This window comes from Schistocerca piceifrons, chromosome 1 (assembly GCF_021461385.2).
Source record: "Schistocerca piceifrons isolate TAMUIC-IGC-003096 chromosome 1, iqSchPice1.1, whole genome shotgun sequence".
NCBI classification, from domain to species: Eukaryota; Metazoa; Arthropoda; class Insecta; order Orthoptera; family Acrididae; genus Schistocerca; species Schistocerca piceifrons.
In genome coordinates, this window is record NC_060138.1 from 843,968,736 (window position 1) to 843,991,291 (window position 22,556).

A 22,556-nucleotide genomic window follows, 5' to 3' on the forward strand; every position below is an offset into this window, starting at 1 on the left:
TTATCATCAATCTCGTCCCAAACAAGCTTCAAAGGGTGTGTTCACCTTTGTTCTGCAGGCTCACAGATACTTCATCTTCACTGTTTGCATCATTACTTAGCATGACATTAATGAAAAACTGTTCTGACTAGACTGGTATTCCATGACCCTCACTTACAACATCACATATATATCTTACCTTACTTGTATTGTCAACATCATTTACAAATAACCTAATACTCAAAATCATATTCGTGTAAAATTACTTCATCAATAACATTATTAACAACACAAGTCTCATCTCCATCAGAGTCACTTATCTGACCTACATTCATTTGCTATAACCAACCAGTCTCAGACATAACAACCTCAGTTACTTCACAACTCTCATTCACACCTACATCAAAAATATCACCTAGTTCAGATCCAATACAGTCATCACCTGATTCACATACATTAACAACACTGTTTTCCACCCAAGAGAAGAAATCATTAGTACATACTACTACAAAATTCTCACTACTCTTACATTCTAGTTAGTGATTAGCACTTGCATCACCATAATTATCATAGTATCCCAGAACTTTTGATCAAAACATAAATGAAAAGTCTGATGTTAATTCTGTTCAATTTCATATACATGTGCCATATCATTAACACTGTTATTAATGTCTAATTGCAAGTGAAACTTTTGCTTTTGTCCCTAATCATTTTCTTAACAAGCAAACAAATGAACTTCAAAAATAATTTGTACTTATCTTTCATTTTTGATGTCCCTGGTTGTAATTGTAATTTCCTCCTCATTTTTAGATCCAGTCCATCATTATTTGTAATGCGTCATCACTGTTGGTATACAGATCCTTTGATCTTCAGTTTTACTCCAAATGATCGGACATTTATTCATACATAAATTCCAAAAGTCAATGAAATAAAACAATTTCTACAACAGACAAAACTTCATTATTAGTCAGTTAATCCTGGATAAGCCTCTGCTTGTAAACTCCCCCTACATTCCTTCTTCCATCTGTTGTCCACATTAAACAATGCCCAGTCCAAGTAATTAATAAGTAAAGTCTTTTATGAAGATTTTAGAGGAGCGAAGATTACAATAAACATTCAAGTTTACTTAGCTTGTCATGCTGAGATGTCTCCAGTTCTTCTTGTCTAGGGTTCTGATTCTTGAAGCTGCAAATCTAACATCAGGTCTTCATGGTTGGTTTGAACTAAATAAATTGGAAGATTGTAAATAAGTTATATAAAATTGCAACCAGTGACTGGTTGCAGTTTTATATAACTTATTTACATTCAATAAACAGTCACAGTTCTAAAATATCCATAATGGATAAGCAGAATTTTAAGACTGTTGTTGCAGAATTTTTTACGTAAATATATTTTACACTGATTTTCTCACATTTTAATATGTCATATAGTATTTTGATTTTTCACATTTGTTGTTGTTGTTGTGGTCTTCAGTCCTGAGACTGGTTTGATGCAGCTCTCCATGCTACTCTATCCTGTGCAAGCTTCTTCTTCTCCCAGTACCTACTGCAACCTACATCCTTCTGAATCTGCTTAGTGTATTCATCTCTTGGTCTCCCTCTATGATTTTTACCCTCCATGCTGCCCTCCAATACTAAATTTGTGATCCCTTGATGCCTCAGAACATGTCGTACCAACGGATCCCGTCTTCTAGTCAAGTTGTGCCACAAACTCCTCTTCTCCCCAATCCTATTCAGTACCTCCTCATTAGTTATGTGATCTACCCATCTAATCTTCAACATTCTTCTGTAGCACCACATTTTGAAAGCTTCTATTCTCTTCTTGTCCTAACTAGTTATCGTCCATGTTTCACTTCCATACATGGCTACACTCCATACATATACTTTCAGAAACGACTGCCTGACACTTAAATCTATACTCGATGTTAACAAATTTCTCTTCTTGAGAAACGCTTTCCTTGCCATTGCCAGTCTACATTTTATATCCTCTCTACTTCGACCATCATCAGTTATTTTGCTCCCCAAATAGCAAAACTCCTTTACTACTTTAAGTGTCTCATTTCCTAGTCTAATTCCCCCAGCATCACCCGACTTAATTCGACTACATTCCATTATCCTCATTTTGCTTTTGTTGATGTTCATCTTATATCCTACTTTTAAGACACTGTCCATTCCATTCAATTGCTCTTCCAAGTCCTTTGCTGCCTCTGACAGAATTACAATGTCATCGGCGAACCTCAACATTTTTATTGCTTCTCCATGGATTTTAATACCCACACCAAATTTTTCTTTTGTTTCCTTTACTGCTTGCTCAATATACAGATTGAATAACATCGGGGAGAGGCTACAACACTGTCTCACTGCCTTTCCAACCACTGCTTTCCTTTCATATCCCTCAACTCTTATAACTGACGTCTGGTTTCTGTACAAATTGTAAATAGCCTTTCGCTTCCTGTATTTTACTCCTGCCACCTTCAGAATTTGAAAGAGAGTATTCCAGTCAACATTGTCAAAAGCTTTCTCTAAGTCTACAAATGCTAGAAATGTAGGTTTGCCTTTTCTTAATCTAGCTTCTAAAATAAGTCATAGGGTGAGTATTGCCTCACGTGTCCCCATATTTCTACGGAATCCAAACTGATCTTCCCCAAGGTCGGCCTCCAACAGATGGTAGAGTTTTGTCAGGACTGGCTCTCCCAAGGCTGTCAGAAGTTCTAATGGAATGTTGTCTACTCCTGGGGCCTTGTTCGACTCAGGTCTTTCAGTGCTCTGAGAAACTCTTCATGCAGTATCATATCTCCCATTTCATCTTCATCTACATCCTCTTCCATTTCCATAATATTGTCCGCAAATACATCCCCCTTGTATAGACCTTCTATATACTCTTTCCACCTTTCTGCTTTCCCTTCTTTGCTTAGAACTGGGTTTCCATCTGAGCTCTTGATATTCATACAAGTCGTTCTCTTTTCTCCAAAGGTCTCTTTAATTTTCCTGTAGGCAGTATCTATCTTAGCTCTAGTGAGATAAGCCTCTATATCCTTACATTTGTCCTCTAGCCATGCCTGCTTAGCCATTTTGCACTTCCTGTCGATCTGATTTTTGAGACGTTTGTATTCCTTTTTGCCTGCTTCATTTACTGCATTTTTATATTTTCTCATTTCATCAATTAAATTCAATATTTCTTCTGTCAGCCAGGGATTTCTATTAGCCCTCGTCTTTTTACCTACTTGATCCTCTGCTGCCTTCACTACTTCATTCCTCAAAGCTACCCATTCTTCTTCTACTGTATTTCTTTCCCCCATTCTTGTCAATTGTTCCCTTACAGTCTGCCAACCTCTGGTTTAGTCAGTTTATCCAGGCCCCATCTCCTTAAATTCCCACCTTTTTGCAGTTTCTTCAGTTTTAATCTACAGTTCATAACCAATAGATTGTGGTCAGAGTCCACATCTACCCCTGGAAATGTCTTACAAATTAAAACCTGGTTCCTAAATCTCTGTCTTACCATTATATAATCTATCTGATACCTTTTAGTATCTCCAGGGTTCTTCCATGTATACAACCTTCTTTGATGATTCTTGAACCAAGTGTTAGCTATGATTAAGTTATGCTCTGCGCAAATTTCTACCAGGCGGCTTCCTCTTTCATTTCTTACCCCCCCTTCCATATTCACCTACTACGTTTCCTTCTCTCCCTTTTCCTCCTACCAAATTCCAGTCACCCATGACTATTAAATTTTCATCTCCCTTCACTATCTGAATAATTTCTTTTATTTCATCATACATTTCTTCAATTTCTTCATCATCTGCAGAGCTAATTGTCGTATAGACTTGTACTACTGTCATAGGCGTGGGCTTCGTGTGTCTATCTTGGCCACAACAATGCATTCTCTGTGCTGTTTGTAGTAGCTTACCCGCATTCCTATTGTTTTATTCATTATTAAACCTACTCCTGCAATACCCCTATTTGATTTTGTATTTATGACCCTGTATTCACCTGACCAAAAGTCTTGTTCCTCCTGCCACCAAACTTCACTAATTCCCACCATATCTAACTTTAACCTATCCATTTCCCTTTTTAAATTTTGTAACCTACCTGCACAATTAAGGGATCTGACATTCCACGCTCTGATCCGCAGAACGCCAGTTTTCTTTCTCCTGATAACAACGTCCTCCTGAGTAGTCCCTGCCCAGAGATCTGAATGGGGGACTATTTTACCTCCAGAATATTTTACCCAAGAGGACGCCATCATCATTTATCCATACAGTAAAGCTGCATGCCCTCGGGAAAAATGACGGCTGTAGTTTCCCCTTGCTTTCAGCCGTTCGCAGTACGAGCACAGCAAGGCCGTTTTGGTTAGTGTTACAAGGCCAGATCAGTCAATCATTCAGACTGTTGCCCCTGCAACTACTGAAAAGGCTGCTGCCCCTCTTCAGGAACCACACATTTGTCTGGCCTCTCAACAGATACCCCTCCGTTGTGGTTGCACCTACAGTACGGCTATCTGTATCACTGAGGCACGCAAGCCTCCCCACCAACGGCAAGGTCTATGGTTCATGGGGGGGTTTTCACATTTACAAAGCCAAAATTGCATTGTTCACACCTATTATACAAAAATACTTCCGATCATGTCAGAAGCAAGCTTTCAACCCTCACACCCTGTGGAAATAGCTATATTCTAAAGGGTGTACAACTTTTCTTAACGAATAAATTCCTGCTTGTTTTTGTTACATTATTAATTTCTATTATTATTTCATAAATGAATCTAGAAATAAACATAGTAAGCAGTACAGGATCGCATAATTAATAATAGAAATTTTAAGTGAATTTAAAATGTTTGGAAAAAAAAATTTAATGTACGTTCGGAACTAGTACTTATCAAATATAACATCAAAACTAACATATTTTATAAATTAATTCCTTTTTGTGAATTTTAGCTTGAAATATAACATACTGTATATAAAATTGTATGAAAGTTTTCAGAATAGCAACCGAGATGAAATTGACATGTCTGAAATTTGAAAAATAATACTGGTATCAACAATTACTGTTGAGGAATAGTAATGCTCAAGGAGGCTATCCTGTTACACTCTCCACATTGCTGTGTAATACAGGGTACAGAAAAAAATCTGATTTTTTAAATTAATAATACCATGGTCAGTACACACCTTTTTAATATATTTATTATGTTATATATTATATTTTTAGAGCAGTATGAATGAAGCCTATAATACAAATTCCTTTTACGAGCAATATGAACAAAGCCTATAATACAAATTCTTAGAATTTTGAGACTGGTGTTATTCACTGCACTGCACTGTGCAAGTCTTCTTTTGAAACTGTCAAAAACACATTGCTCAGTGTATGTTGTTTATTTACATACACCCTTGATTTACAGTATCCCCTCCCCCCCACCCCCCCCCCCCCCACCACCAAAAAAAAAAAAAAACATGTATATCCTGAGAACATTGTAATTTTTGGCTCATATGAGTCACAAGTGTGAGAAATTAAGCACTCTTGAAATCTAGCCCTCAAAATGTCCATCAGAGTACTATCCGTGTAAGTAGTTACCTGATCTTTCTGAAGCCACACCATGTTGTTATTCTTTTCATTTTTCTTCTTAGATCAGGTATGAGGAGATTTTCAAGTATTGACATGTAATGCACTACAAGCACCATCACTGCTTGTTAACCATTCCTCCCAAAAACATCAGGACTGTCTCAACAAGTGTGACCTTATTACACACTCCTTCATGATTCCAACCCACATTTGTCAATTTGTAATTATGGAAAGGACATTCATGAATGTCTTTATACTTTTTATCTGACCAACAGTGGAAGCTCTGATTGGCAACATAACCAGATAAATGGAGAAGAGGTGTGTCGGTCACCATGAGAACTAAGTTGTCAGTCATCGCATCAAGCATTTTTCCAGTATACATAACACATTTTGTGTAATCTTAATCATTTAGTTGCATTTTGTAAAGTTGAAAACAGCAGTTACAATGAAGTAATTGTCTTGCACTGTGATCAGAGAGAGGCGTAACTGAAATATGTTTATAGGAGCTGGACGGCACTGGCAGGTCCATACAGTGTCTTTTATTTGGTGTTCTGACATAGTGGATGATCTACATGTGTTCACTTATGAGATTAACCAGTAGCCAGACACTGACTGGTTGCTTTATTTCTTCAATTTCTTTCTGCCATTTATTTCTGCCTTGCTGGCTAAACTATATAATATGAATAATAGGTAAAATAGTATAAAACAGCTTAAATGTTTTAGATATTGAAGCATTACTTTAATGTTTCTTAATAAGGTACATATTTTGTTTATATGACATTTTTGAATTTTCATTGAAATCAGTTTTTACTTTATTTCCTTAATTGTGCTCCATACTGTAACCAGATAATCATTTTTCCTTTCTTTTTTTCCATGAAAGGCACAGAATCTGGCCAAGTTGGACTTGTAAATGTTATGAGGAATGCTTGTGAGTTTCTCCTTGATAGATCAGTAGGAGTCATATCATCAATGGCAGTGCATCCTGAGAAGTAAGTTACTGTATTTTGTTATGTTAATGGTGTATTGAATTCCCATCACCTGTAAACCGCATCATCTCCTCCTCCTCTTTCTCAACTGCTCTCTATCTCTCTCTCTGTTTCTCTCTCTCTCTCTCTCTCTCTCTCTCTCTCTCTCTCTCTTTCTTCTAAAGTTTAGAAGAGAATCAATGTCTCAGCTGACATTATTTTCATTTTTAGCATGTATATTACTTGGAATCACCATCTTCAAGGTGGAGATATATTTTATTTAGTTTCTCCATAGCTCTAAATGATCAGTAACTTGCTTGATAGGTTCCCAGGAATTATGCTGGATAATATTGTAAAAACCGCTCAATATTTCAGCGAGACAAGTGCCCGCCATCTTCAGGTGCTACTGTCGTGTCACTGAGAATCTCTCTAATTTATATGTTGGGTTTCTAGAACAGCGCATGTGTAACTTCCGGGAAACTATCAAGCAGATGCAGCAATGGGAAAGCCTCAAACAGCACGTTCAGAAAGTTGTTTTTTTTTATGCTCTTTCTGGAATATTTTTGAATATATATTAAGCAAAGGCCAAATCTAATTAAAACCTCTAATGTAGTGGGCAACATCTGTATTTTTGTATTTTTATTTATGTTTTACATTGAATCATCACATTCCATGTCATAGTAATATAAAATTACCACAAAAAATATTATTCACCACTCGTAAGAGAGTACACTTTGGAGAGCTGAATTTGGTGAAAAACTGGTACTAGGCAGTCATGTAAACCTCAACACTGACATAAGCCTGTCAGTGAAGTAATGTGTTGATGCTACTCAGTTGTATGGAACCAGTGCAGTAAAAGGGGTTGGTGTGAATTCATGGAAGAACAGTGGAAAGGGAGCTGTTTTGTTTGGATGTGCCCATTTTCACACTATGAATGAGGTTGCCTGATTTGTTGGTGTGCCAGTGCTGACTGTCTAATGTGTCTACAAGGAACAGTGTACCATTCACAGCCACATAACACAGCAAAAGAGCATGGTTGTAGAAGGAATCCAATTGATGGGGACAATAGATAAGTGACATGCCTTTCCAATGTCAATTGTTGTCAGTGAACTCATGTTCATCTCAGCCAGTTTCTGAGTGAACATTGTGAAGGGATCTGTGTTCAGTGGGCATTTGGGTTCATATTTCCTACAAAATGCCATTGCTCTCACTGATACATAAACTGTATATTTTCAGTTTGCCAAATAACACAGAATCTGAACAGCAGCTGATAGGAGATGCTTATAATAGTCCAATAAGCCATATTTTGACTCTTTTTCAAAGTATACAAAGCCCTGATGACACTGACAGCTCAGTGGGGCATCTAACACACAGTGTACAGAGAACATAGTTCAGGTTAGAGGTTGTTCTGCTATGTTTCGTGGGTACTTTTTGTACCATGACTTGTGTCCATTCATACAGATTACTGTGATCATAAACCAGAATGTTTATTTCAATATTTTTGGTGACTTAGAGTTCTTCAACACTTTCGTGTTGCTTGTGATGTGGATAGTCCCATATTCAAAGGCGACAACAGCCACTTTCACAGGGCAAAAAGTTTCCATTCCTGGACTGATAAATGTTCAGTCTCCCTATCGCAACTCAGATGGTCCGCTAAATCACTCAATCCTAATCTCATAGATAATGTCTGAGATCAGCATCTCTGCAGTTTGACAGCTGTACAAGAATGTAATCATCAGTGACTGGCTTAAGCTGGGTATGGTATACCTGAAGGACATTGTTGACAATGTTCCTTGCAATCCTGAGGCCATTATCAAGGCTAGATGTGGTATGACACAGTTTTGACTGGAGTAACTAATTTTTTGTCTGAAGTGCTTATCATAGACATGATTCACTGAAAATGGAAATAAGGTATTCATTTTGTGAGATTAAACATGTCTCTTTTAGAGGAAGAAGGCTTTACAGGCAGAAAACATACGAGTTGGTAACAAGTTATAGCCAAAAGTGTGTGCTAATAATGTGTTATAAGATGCATTCTAACACAATCTGAGTAATTGGGGGTTGGGGGGCAGGGGCACAGAGATACTTACTACTTACCTACGTATTTCCGTCTTTTATAGGTAGGCATTAATATTGTAAGTTTCAGCTCTTCACATATTTCTTGACATTGTTAGACTGAAAAAATTGGGAAATAAATATGGTCTCTATAAAGCCTCCTTAGGCATGTCCATAAATATAAGAATGGCTGTTTCTCAGTCATTTAATAATAATGAACTCTGTTTTTATAGGGTGGATACTTCTGGATAGGTGTGAGTTTACATTATAATATTGTACACTCAGTACATGGAAAAGATCTGTGACTGTGCAAAAAAAAGTAGGGTTAATTTTAGTATATGTTGTGCTGTACTGCTGCTATGTCACAGTAGTGAGTGTGAAGACACTCATGTAGAAGTATTCACTGGATCTGGGCCACTGTTGAGAAAATATGTTGGATTTTGTAAAACCATTCAAGATAGTTTAAAAAGATTATGTAGAACTAACTGGAGAATTGTTGCTTTTGGCAATCATATGTTGATTTTCTGTCATTTGTTAGTGATCAATGCCACAAAGAGTTTTTGATCCCCAGCTTTTTATTGTTACTTGCAAAAAATATGTCAACAAAATTTAAATTTCATAGTGCTGGTGCCATTGAGACATTGTTTTTATGCCCAACAACATACATTCAGTGATACAGATACAAAGTTATAATAAAATGGCCATAACTGTTGACTAATATACATATAATTGAGGGTTCAGTATTTCTGACTGTAATTCAGGGGATCTGGGTTTGATTCCTAGTACTGCCAAAGATTTTGCCTTGGTGGGAGGACTGGAATTGGGTGCACTCTTCCTCGTGAGGCCAACTGGAGGGCTACTAGACTGATTAGTAGTGGTTCCAAGGTCAAGAAACCCAACAACAGCCTGGAGAGTGGTATACTGATCACAAGCCCCTCCACACTGAAATTGATGATGCCATTGGCAGGGGATCACATGGCAGTCGGTTGGGCCCAATTGACCTGCCTAGGGCCAGAATGTAGAACTTTATCTTTTTACCTACTAGTTTGCTGAAGTAGAAAAAACACACACATTCACACAAGCACAGCTCATATAAAATTGGCCACATTTCTCTCTGGATGTGTTCCCTTTATACTGTTGTGTGTGAGCATGATAGGTGTGTAAAGCTGGAAAACTCTAAAAATGAAATTATCGAGTTGCTGCACAGACTCATTGGAGCTCTTAAAGATGAACTAAATTCCTTAAGAGGAAAGTTGTAGACTCAACAGTGGAAAAAGCTAATATGGTGATGAAAATGTGGATGTAGTAAAGAAATATATTTATTCTTAAACCTTTAAGTGACACTGGTAAGTTTATACCACTGGTCTTAAATGATACGTATGACTTTATTCAGTGTGGACAATCAATTGTATAGGTATTAATACATTCACAATAGTTTCTCTGATAAGGATGAGTACTATTTTTATAATTGTAAGTCAGGAGGCTTGAGATATCAGCAAACTAGTTCATAATGGTTTGAATATTTTCCAGTAATCTCTGAGTCACGTGATGCCAAAGCTGGTTTGCATTTGTCACCTATAGATTTAATCTCCTGATGTTTTCCAATGTAAACAGTGGTATCTTCAATTCACAGTATTATTTTCTGCAGGATAAAGTATAAAATCAATAAGAGAAATTTTCTTCTGCACTGACAATAGATTATTGTGAATCCAGTTCCTTGTTACTTCCAATTTTACTGATTATGTGATGTGAAATGCTTCTTTTAATGAAGAATGAACGTTGCAGATGCTATTTTTCACAGATTATCTTGAAAATGTTGGCTGCTGAGATAATGTAAATTATTTCTGCTAACAGTGCACATGTAGAATGATTACAGAAATTTGGGACCAGATGAAGATAACTTATACACACATTTGAATGTAATAGACATATTATTTAAACAATGGAAAGTTCAGTTAGGGATGTCAGCATTATTCCCTTTGAAGGGAAGGTACACAAACAAATCATTGGCACGGCCATGGGCAGCTGCATGGCATCCCCATGCCAAAATCTTTGTGGGCTGTCTACAGGAAACCTTCCTAACCTCCCGAAACCCCAAACCACAGTCTGGTTCAGGTTTATTGATGATATTTTCATGATATGGACTCAGGTATAGGACACTCTATCCTCATTCTTTCACAACCTGTACACCATCTCTCCCATCAACCTCTCTTGAACCTTCTCAATGCAGCTCAGTACCTTCTGGGTGGACATTGACCTCCTCCTCTATGATGGCTCCATCCACACCTCTGTCCACATTAAAAACCATCAACACCAACAGTACCTGCATTTCAACAGCTACCATCCCTTCCACACTTAAAAATCTCTCCTATACGGCCTGGCCACCCAGAGATGGGGCATCTGCACTGACAAAACATCCTTTGCCCAGTATGCCGAAAGTTTCACAAAGGCCTTCATAGACAGGCACTATCCCCAGATCTAGTCTGCATACAGATTCATGTGTCAGATCATTCCACATCAAAACACCCACCAATTCAAAGATTTGTAACATATTTTCAAAAAACTTTGCATATTTGTGTATACTTATAACATACAAACTTCTGCAAAATTCTTTTGGTCTCAGACTACAAGTTTGTTTTACATTGAATTTTTTAATGTAGTGGTATTCTGATAACCAAGCTCTGCAAGAATGTCAATGCGAAATGGTACTTATCTACATAAATGACCATAACTCAGGTGTTTATAAGGTTCTGATTTGGATTTTTTTTTTCAGAAGTTAAGTAGGGCATGTAGTTAACAAATGTCCAGTTATTGAAGCAGTGAAGTTACAAAGAAAATTTTAAAAAAGGATTAATCTATTTCAATATTCAATTTCAGAAAAAATGTGAGGATGTGAAAAAATGCTTACATCACATTTACCCAACCTGCTTGGAACCTGATTTTGGTCTTAAATAATCACCTAGATTGCAAACTTGCATATAAAATAAAAAACTTAATGAGTCTTCTGCTAATTGACATGCATTTCTGAAATCAAAGTACTTTTTGCTGTGAAGGAAAAATGTCATTTTAAGTAAGTCCATCCACTCACTGTCTCACTGCCTCAGACACAAGGGTATCAAATTAGCATATTTAAGTATAATTCATTCTAAGTAAACAAGTTAACTTTCAGTGTGCAAATTTATTTCCTTCCATTTGACTAATACAGTAATTTTTTAAAGGCTATAACATATATGATTTATGTGTTCAACCAATCACCTACTCACAGTCAAAAAAAGTGTTCTTAGACAGGAGTATCTTGTTTGAAACCTTTATGGGCATGAAAAGGATGCTACAATTGATGAAATTCATTGTTGAGAATAACTGACATGCAAAAAGCAGTCTTTTTAGACTCAGTTGTTCTTTGTCTTTCTGTGAGACTTGTCATATCTGTTTGTGGTGCGACTCTATCATTCCACTTACATGAAGTCTGTTTTAAGTGACCTAGTGCTCAGTTAACTGCAGTGGAATATGTGAGTTTATGCACTGTTGGAAAATTACTAAAAACACCATGTCATTTGACAACTTATGCCTTAGTAAAAACTCTACAAAAAATAGAAGAGCTGAGGGAAGACCAACAAGATTTGATATTCCTGCAATCCAATATAAGCCTTCCACAAGATCAAGAAAGTGTTACTATATGTGGAAATCAAAGATACTATTATTTAAAAGTTTTTGAAAGTCATCGAAGAACTTGTTGTGGTCCTTTCATAAAACACAAACAAACAGTTAAAAAATCTTGTATTTCTCTAAAACATTAAGTGCTAAAAGAATCTACATGAAACCAGGCCAAAAACTGTGCACAACATGTTGTAAGATTTGTGAACAGAAAACTGACATCAGCGATAGAAATGAAAGTGATGTAGATGACCCAGAGGTGATATTTCACAAATCAGAACTAAAAAGTAAATATATTGAGGATGCAAATAAAACTTTACATGATCTGAAGTGCTCTCCCTTAAAACTTCACTGTGTTCAAAATCACAGCAGGCTGTATATGGCAAAAAGAAGCTAAAAGAAGTGAAGCATGTTTTGGAAAGAAAAGTGTGTCGGGCACTAGATTGCAGTATTGAAAATTCTGACCATAGAGAAGCAAAATTTGGTGACAGAATTGTTAAGAAAGCCAAAGATTTTTATGCCATGATATAATTAATGAAGCAGGTAGTGGCTAGTGTAAGAGTACCTGAGAAAATTCAAATTTTAACTGTAGCTCCACCCTCTTGGTCAAAAGAAAACATAATGTCAGAATTCAGTGGTAGCGAGTATGTGATTTGACAAGTGAGGAAACTGAAAACAGAACTGGATATTTTATCAGTTCCTGAACCATAAAGGGGGAAAGTAATGCTGATGAAGTGGTAAAGATTGTCACTGATTTCTACCAGAATGAAGAATATACTCAAATGTTACCAGGAGCAAAAGACAAAGTTAGCATTCAGAAGAATGTGTATGTGTAAGAAAAGACTCATTCTTTGCAACTTAAGAGAACCATACGCTGGTTCTAAATGGTAGAATCAAAACATTAACATTGGTCTTTCTAAATTTTGTTAGCTGAGACTGAAGTGGTGTATTTTAGTTGGTACTGCCGTCACTCATTCAGAGTGTGTTTATGCTTTTGGATGTGGAACATAATGAAGAAACATAGAAAGAGCTTATAAAATTTCTTGTATGTGACTCTGAAAACTATGACTGCATATTTAATCACTTTAATAATTGCCTGAGTGATGACAAACTGTCAGAATTATTAAAAAAGAAATTGGCTTACAAAGATGCTGATGATGAAATTGAGTTCAGCCAGTGGATAAACACAGATCATCAGGCAGAACTGGTAAAGCAGTTTGCAACTGTTGGTGAATACATAGACTTATTGTTAACAGCATTACAGACACTTAAACCACACTCATTTACATCTAAGTGTCAGTCAAAATCATTGAAAAAATTGAAAGGAAATCTAATCCTGGAGAAAGCAGTTCTGTTAATGGACTTTTCAGAAAAGTAGAGTTTTATAATTCAGAATGAAATTCAGTTACCACTGGACAAAAAACAGCTGTACAATCTATGCTGTGTGTGTTTATATGGTAAATGAATAAAGTAAATTGGTAATAGTGAACCACTGCTTTATAAGTGATGATATGGAACATGATGTAGGATTTGTAAATGCTGTCTGGAAAGAAATGGTTAAATGGCTGGCAGAGCATTACCCACAAGTGAAGAAAGTGCATTATTTCACTAATGGATGTACTGCTCACTATAAGAATAGAAAAGGCTATAAAAATTTGTGTGAGAACAAAAGCTATTTTTCTACGGATGCTGAGCATCCCCTTTTTGCTACTAGCCATGGTAAATCTGTGTGTGATCGTTTGGGCGGAACTATAAAGTGTATATTGAAAGAGCTAATCTTTAGATAGTGGATGATGCACAAATAACAACAGCACCTGGTGTTAATTATTTCTGCAAAGCTAATGTTGACAATTTTTTTTCCACTTCTTAGAGAAAGTCAGTGTAGATTTCCTACACAGGAACCTCCAGAAGAGATATTCAGCAACCCGTACAATACCTACTACCATCATTACAAACCACTTTCTTGTGATTCTTTAAAGATTAGATGAGTAACTTCACCTGAAAAGCCTTCCTTGATTTTTTTCATTCAATGAAAATGCCCACAATGGACATGTACTTGTACTCAACAAAATTCTTTCGTAGCAGCTGCGTATGCCTTCATCAGAAATGTATGTGATGAAGAAGGAGATGTTGAACTAATTTTTCTCCACCCACCTGGACCAGTAGTGTCATTCCTTTCATCTGAGAGGCAAGACTTGTTTTGTGCCTCTGGAAAACATTTTATGTGCTCTTGGTGTAATTAAACCAACATCTTTAGGTAGAACGTCTTACTTTAGTGAAAAAGATAGAAGTTGACAGGATACAATCAGTCACAGTGGATTGAAAACAGAGATGCTCTTAAGATTTTCATTGATAGTTTCAGGGATCATCAATGCTGAACATGTACATTTTAACCCTTTCGCAGTTACAGGGGCCAAGTGTCCTGGCTGCCTGGCCTGCTGATGGGAGGAAATGCAGCGTGCGCTTGGCCGGACAGGCGACAGACTCAGCCCTAGGTTTGCTGTAGACTACGGCCACTGCAGGCTTCCCGCACGTTCCGGCATGCACAGAACCATTGTTCAGTAACGATCTTCCTAAAAACAGTATACCCTGTATGGTCACAGTGGTTTTAGTTTCTGATAACCATGAAAGAGAGTTTTGAAACTAACCAACACTATCAGTTATATGTTTATTATGGGTTGAAAAACAATTGGTTTAAAAAATGATCGAAATTTTTTAGTAGTAATTCCTGTAACCTGAGACTTACGCCATGGATGTACATGTCTACAACATATTACAATTTCATTAACATGGAACAAATGTGTTTCAAGATATATAGTTTTAAAGTGAGTAGTGCACAGCAAAAACACCCAAATCTCAGACAATTCTTGCTACTACCTTAAATAAAAATCATTACAGAAATTTAAAACCAAATTGTGTCATGTATCCGGACTCAGAGTTAAACAAAGAATATATCTGGATAACTCATTTTGTGATAGGCCCATGGCTTCATTTGTAATTAAAGCCTAAAGCCGATTCTCCACAGTATGAAACCATGTAGTAATCGTCTACCTTCTTCTTCCTCACCCTGGATAGTGACCATCTTTAATCTGCAGTTGGAAACAGCTTTTTTCTTTGGTTTTCCATTGGATCACACTTTTACACATTTGACTATGAAAATTATCAACCAACTGATGCAGTATTTCCAAATGGTATTTCGGTAGTGGTACTTTCTGTTGCTTTTGTATTTCAAAAATAGTTTTTACATTAAGCACAAACAAGTCAGTCAAATGAAAGAATACTTTGTTGTACCATTTCACTGTCTTTCAGATAGCACTGTACAGAAGATAACAGCATGTCTGTCTTATAAGCTGCACCCATTGACTTATTATACCTGACAACATGGGTAGATTTCAATTTGTTTTGGCATGTTCTGTGTTCTTATTTCTCTGTCTCCACAAACTCTGATCCATTTATGGTAGAAAGCATCATGACTTCATTCTTGTCCATCCATTTTAGTGCGATTAATGTTCCACAGGACTTGAACTGTATTTCCCCATTATTTAGCTTGCCTGACAATGGTGGTAGATGTTTCTTATTTTTGCATACTGTTCCGATGGCATTTGTATGTTTATCATGGAGCCACCAGAGTAATTCGGGTCTCGAATACCAACTGTCTAAATAAATGATATGACCTTTGTTGAGGTATTCCAATAGCAAACTGACAACAACATCGGCTGACTTTCCCCAATCAGCATTTCAAGATTCTAGTTCTATGGTGACACCAGTGTAGACAATATAATCCAAAATATCATTGGTTTGTATGTCACAAAGGACACAAATTTTAATGTCAAAATGGCTATGTTTATTTGGTATGTACTCCTTAAATCTGAGCCTTTCTTTGAAAAGTAGCAGACTTTCATCAGTCACTAGGTTTTCAAAGGGTACTACAGCCACGTGGAATTTATTTTTTGTGTGATCTACAATGAAACAAATTTTTACGAGAATATCTTGAGATGCGGTGGGATTGTCACCTTAGTGCAATAAATGCAGGATCAACTTGTACAAGTCCCTGGCCATTATGTCAGAAAATATTAGTGTTTGCAGCAAAGACTCTTTCAACCAATATTCATTCACTTCTAAATTTTTACTTCCAGGCTTAAGCAGAAAACATGTTAGGAAGCAATAAAATTCTGCTGGCTGTATGTGCTTCCAGCGTGCTAATCTCCTGGATACTGTCGTCATTGTTTCAGTAATAAATTTGTAATAATTATTGATATGTGTACAGATGACAGAAATGAATTCCATGGACATGAAAAAAAAAAAAAAAAAAAAAAAAAAAAAAAAAAAAAAAAAAAAAAAAAAAAAAAAAAAAAAAAAAAAAAAAAAAAAAAAAAATCAAAAAACTAAATGACTTGCTGACTCTTTAAAGTCTGCTTTTAACCTGCTAAATGTATTGACAAAATGGTGTCGTTTCATCACTGGATGATTCTCCATCCAGTCATACTTTCTTTTTCCTGACAAAGTTTTACTTACATCAACTTCTTTTCCATCTTCAGAGCAAGAATCTTCTGTTCATGATGTCGAGGATTCAGCAATTCATCCAGACACGTCCAACTCTTCATCAGAAGAAAGTTCTGAAATATCACTACAATCTTTGTCTTTACTATTCATAAGAATATTCGTAATTTCCTTGTGCTATAAATTGCATTCAGAGGTGGCAAAGGCTGCACATGTGAAGTCTGTTGTCTCATCAAAGCGAAGAGAGGACTGGCCAAATGTTAGACTCGTAAGCAAAAAGGGCCCAGAGGAGGTGAAAACTAAAGTGCTTTCCTACATTACAAAGAAGACCAGATAATGACACTGTCATCAGAAATGCATAAAACATTGATTAGCTGTTCTGTTGTGTACATTTAGCTGCTCCCAAGCTCGGGCATATTTGATAGCCATTAGCCATCTGGATGTTCCGCCTGCCAGGCATACATGAATGCCCATAGCTATCTGGACTTCCCACCCACTGGGCATACATCTATGGCCTTAGCCATCTGGCCTTTCTACCTGCCGGGCATATATGTACGCCCGTAGCTGCGAAAGGGTTAAATTAACACTAGTGTGGCTACAATAATTGTTGTTTGAAGATGCTAATTTGACACCCTAAATAAAGTTAACCCATGTAATGAAAATATTTCAATTGCATTTATAACTTTTCGTTCTGTTATTTCATGAGGCAACCTTACTATAGGTTGTCAGTTTACATAATTTGATTTGAATGATCTTCTGAACAATGATGTGATATACGTTAAATGAACATCCAATATCCATCAAACACAGGGTGCTTCTTCTTTTTTTAAAATAGTATCAGAGTTTTGATAAAAATAAATCTTGTATCAGCTGTCAGAAGATGTTTTACACATTTAAAAATTATTGCTTGGACCACAAGAGTTTGTGTTGATTTTCTACACACATCAAAAAAACTTTTGCAACAACCTGGTTCCCAGAACTCCTAAAGATAGATGTTGACTGTGCATGTTGTATCACAAACACAGTCCCTTTGACTGGTCAGAGATGTCACTAAACCCGCCCAAAGATGTAAACAACCATGTATGGGCAGTGCCTATAAGATTGAGGGGATCCGACAGCTGATCAGTTCCAGTCATTCCACCAAGAAGGAGGTACTCGGCTTATGCGGCTTATGTTGTCTGTTAATTCAACCAAGCCTAGATGGTCAATACCGCAGTTCGATTGCATGCACATTGTTACTTTGTGCCACGAAGGGCTCTCAACATGGGAAGTGAACCAAAGCAATGTTCTTTGGACATGGAGGAGGTAAAGAGAGACAGGAACTGTCAATGACATGCTTCACTCGGGCTGCCCAAGGGCTACTATTAAAGTGGATGACCACTACCTCGGAATTATAGCTCAGAGAAACCCCAACAGCTATGCCACCATGTTGAATAATGTTTTTCATGCAGCCACAGGGCGTCATGTTATGACTCAAACTATGCGCAATAGGCTGCATGATGCGCAACTTCACTCCCAACATCCATGGCGAGGTCCATCTTTGCCACCACGACACTATGCAGAATGGTACAGATGGGCCCAACAACTCGCCGAATGGACCTTTCAGGATTGGCATCATGTTCTCTCCACTGATGAGTGTCGCATATGCCTTCAAGCAGACAATTGTCAGAGACATGTTTGGAGGCAGTCTGGTCAGGCTGAACACCTTAGACACCCTGTCCTGCGAGTGCAGCAAGGTGGAGCTTCCCTGCTGTTTTGGGATGGCATTATGTGGGGCCGACGTATGCCGCTGGTGGTCATGGAAGGCACCATAATGGCTGTACGATACATGAATGCCATCCTCTGACTGATAGTGCAACCGTATTGGAAGCATATTGGCAAGGGATTCATCTTCATGGATGACAGTTCGCACCCTCATCATGCACATCTTATGAAGGACTTCCTTCAGGATAACAACACCACTCAAGTAGACTGACCAGAATGTTCTCCAGACATGAACCCTATCAAACTTGCCTGGGATGGACTGAAAAGGGCTGTTTATGGATGATGTGACTCACCAACCACCCTGAGTGATCTATGCTGAATCGCTGTTGAGGAGTGGGACAATCTGGATGAACAGTGCCTTGATGAACTTGTGGAGAGTATGCCATGACGAATACAGGGATGTTTCAATGCAAGAGGATGTGCTACTGGGTATTAGAGGTACTGGTGTGTTCAGCAATCTGGATCACCAAGTCTGAAGGTCTCTTTGTATGGTGGTACAACATGCAATGTGTGATTTTCATGAGCAATAGAAAGGATGGAAATCATGTTTATGTTGATCTCTATTCCAATTTTCTGCACAGGTTCTGGAACTCCTGGAAGAAAGGTGATGCAAAAGTTTTTTTGATGTGTGTTTATCCCCATAAGTCAAGAAAAGTTACTAATTTTTTTTCTGATAAAGATAGGTCTCTTCCCTGACATCTGGGGAAATATGACAGTGGTGTGTTGAAAATAAGATACTTTTTGTTATTGTTATTAATATTTCTGTCTGAGGTAATGCAAACCAAATGAGAAACTTCATTTGCGGCATTTACATTTGTAAAAAAGATCCCTTTTTTCCCCTTCAAACTACATAAAGTAAATGGAGAAATTTTGCATTGACTATTGCCATGCAGAACGTAACAAGCAGAAAAAGTTTCACAAAAATTTGAAGCAGTGGGTGTCAGGTATGGATGATCTTACTTAGAATTTTTTTTTCCATCACAATACAAAGTATTGTGATTTCAGATTTATTTCTGTCTGCAGAAAATCCATTAATAATTTTATTTTATTACAATGTGTGCTGTCTTGAAAATTATTTAAGACCAATTATAAGTTCCCACCAAGTTGAAGAAATGTGATATCGCCATTTTTCAATGTGTCTGTACTTTTTCCAGAAATTGGAAAGTGACACATACTAATTTTTTGTATTGTTCTTTGTAACTTTACTCCTTGAATAATTAAATTTCTGTTAAGTATGTGCTTCTTGTAATGTATGAAAAAAATCCAAATCAAAAGCTTCATAAACACCTAAGTGATGGGCATTTATGTAGATAAGTGCCATTTTGCATTGGCATTCTTGCAGAGCCCAGTTAACAGAATATCACTACATTTAAAATTTGCTGTAAAATAAGTTTTAGTCTGAGAGCAAAAAATTTTGCCCAAGTTCTTATGTTATAAGTACAAGCAAATGTGTAAAGTTTCATGAAAATATGAGATGATGGGTAACATGACCTGCACGATTTGACATGGAATGACCCTGCCATATCCCTCCTTCCCCCAAGACTGTTACACATCTTCACATGTTTTCCCTATACCATCAGAGGCCAAGCTACCTGTGAAAGCAGACATGGCATATACTACCCCTGTTGCAATCATTGCACAGCTTTTTATATTGGTATGACTAGCAACCATCTGTCCATCAGGATAAATGGCCACTGCCAAAGTGAGGCCAAGAGCAGGCAGAACCTGTGGCACTACATGCATGTGAATGTGACATGCTTAATTACAGTGGCTGCTTCACAACCAGGATTCTCTGGATCCTCTCGTGCCACCACTAGCTTTTCGAAACTGCACAGGTGGGAGTTATCCTTACGGCACCTTCTCTGCCCCAGAAACCATCTCAGCCTTAACCTAAAGTAACCTACTGTCCTCACACCCTCCACCCACCTGTCCTGTCTCCCACATTTTGCACTGCTCTCTGCCAGTACACCCATTGAGCTTTTCCCTTTGTCTGCTCCTCTCCTTTCTGACTCCCCCCCCCCCCCCCCCTGCCTCTACCTTCTTCCCCAGCCTGGCAGCAGCTTTGCAGTTTTTATACTGCCATCTCAAGTGCCAGCATGCTCCGCCAGGCAGAGCTGATTCTTTTTACCCCATCCATACCCTACTATCCCTTCCCCTTTCCCTTCCCAGCCCCTATCCAGATTTTTCCTCCCACATGATGTGTTTTGGTTGCTTTCTAGATTGAGTGGCTGGAGATAGCACTCATGTATGTGTGACATATGCTTGCTTGTGTGAATGTGTGTGTTTTTTTTTCTTTTCTGAAGAATGCATTGGCTGAAAGTGTGTATGTAACAGCTGTTGTGTAGTGCCTGTCTGCAACTCAGCATGTCATCATTACAGAGAGTAGCAGACTATCCTTTTCATAATATTTTTGTTATTATTAAAGGGATAGATTGCTACTCATTGTATAGATGATACATTCAGTTGTAGACAGGCACAACAAAAAGACTGTTAAACGTTTAGCTTTCTGTCAGAGCCTTCTTCAGAAAAGCTAACAAACACACTTCCTCACAGGTAAGCATGTATCATGCATACAAGCCCACTATCTCCAGTCACTCTGATCAGAATGCAGTGATGTCACTTCAAACATGAGCAGCAATACAGGGAGGATGGGAAAGTGGCAGGGATAGCAGAGTATGGTTGGGGGAAGAGGAGTCTGTGATACCTAGTGTAGCATGCAGGGACTAGATGGTTGCAGAGTTACAAGGGTGGGTGGTGGGTTGGGGAGGGAAATGAGGAGTGAAAAAGGAGAGGGGCAGAGAAGGGGAAAAAGAGCAGTTAGTAAATTGGCAGAGAGCTATGCACAGTGGGGATGAGGGGATGTGAATTTGGAGGAGGTGTAAGACAGATCAGGTGGAAACTGTTGGGTGGGAGGTGTGGGAACTGTATGTTACTGAAGGTTGAGCTTGGGATAATTTCAGGAGCCAAGAATGTACAGTAAGAATATCTTCCATCTATACAGATCAGATAGCTGGTGATGTAGGGGAGAATACAGATGGTCTGTGTTGTGAAACTGCAATTGGAATCAAGCATCTTATGTTCAGGTGCCTGTTGTGCTATAGGGTTCACTGACATCTGGTTGGTAGTCATACCAATATAAAAAGTTCTGCAATGATTGCAGCAGAGCAGAATATAACAAGGTTCCATTCACAAGTGGCCTGGCCTCTGATGGCGCATGACAAGCCTTTGACATGACTGGAATAGGAAGTGCAGGGTGGGTGGATTTGGCAGGTCTTACACCTGTGTCTTCCACAGGGATCATATCCCTGTGGAAATGCCTTGGGATTGGGAGTGACATGGGGATGGAATAGGATGTTGTGCAGCTTCTGTGGATGATGGAACACCACTTTAGGAGGGGTAGGAAGGTTCTTAGGTTGCATTAGGTTGCATGTCCCTTGTTTCAGGTCATGATGATAGACAATCAAAACTCTGGTGAAGGATTTGGTCAACTGTTCCTGTCTGAGTTGGTTATGGGTGACAAAGGGGACTCTCCTTTGTACCTGGATGATTGTAGGAGGTGGTGGAAGGATTAGGATGTGGGGATATGGCATGGGAAATCTGTTTGCAGACTATGTCTGGGGAATAGTGCCTCTCTGAGAAGGCCTTTGTGATACCTACAGTATACTGGGCAAGGGAGTTTCTGTCAATGTAGATACGTCATCCATGGGTGGCCAGGCTCTAGGGGAGAAAGTTTAAGGTGTGGAAGGGATGGGAGCTGTCAAAATCCAGGTATTGTTGATGATTGCTAGGTTTAATGTGGACAGATAGACGCATGGATGGAGCCTTCAGAGAGGAGGAGGTCAACATCCAGGAAGGTAATATGCTGGGTTGAGGATGCAGGAAGTTGTTTGGAGAGGTATTGAGGTTGTGAAGGAATGAGGACTGTGTGTCTTGGTCATACCATATACCAGCCTCTCGTATACTAGCTCTGCTGCAATTGTTGCACATACTAACTTGAACAGTTTTATTGATTAATACATCCAAAGAGAACAAGCTGGCATGTATTTCATTGTTGGCTTTAATAAGACATTTTGTCACTTACAGGTTT

The 22,556-nt window shown here is 38.0% G+C and overlaps 1 protein-coding gene across 1 annotated transcript in view; it reads left to right on the plus strand.

Annotated features, from left to right (window-relative positions):
• The window catches only part of LOC124775682, a 155,573-nt gene that overhangs the window by 109,047 nt on the left and 23,970 nt on the right, over nt 1-22,556 (plus strand). Inside the window, exon 5 of the mRNA XM_047250514.1 lies at nt 6,412-6,520. Coding sequence (XP_047106470.1) covers nt 6,412-6,520 — 109 coding nt within the window. The remainder of the gene's footprint in view (nt 1-6,411; nt 6,521-22,556) is intronic.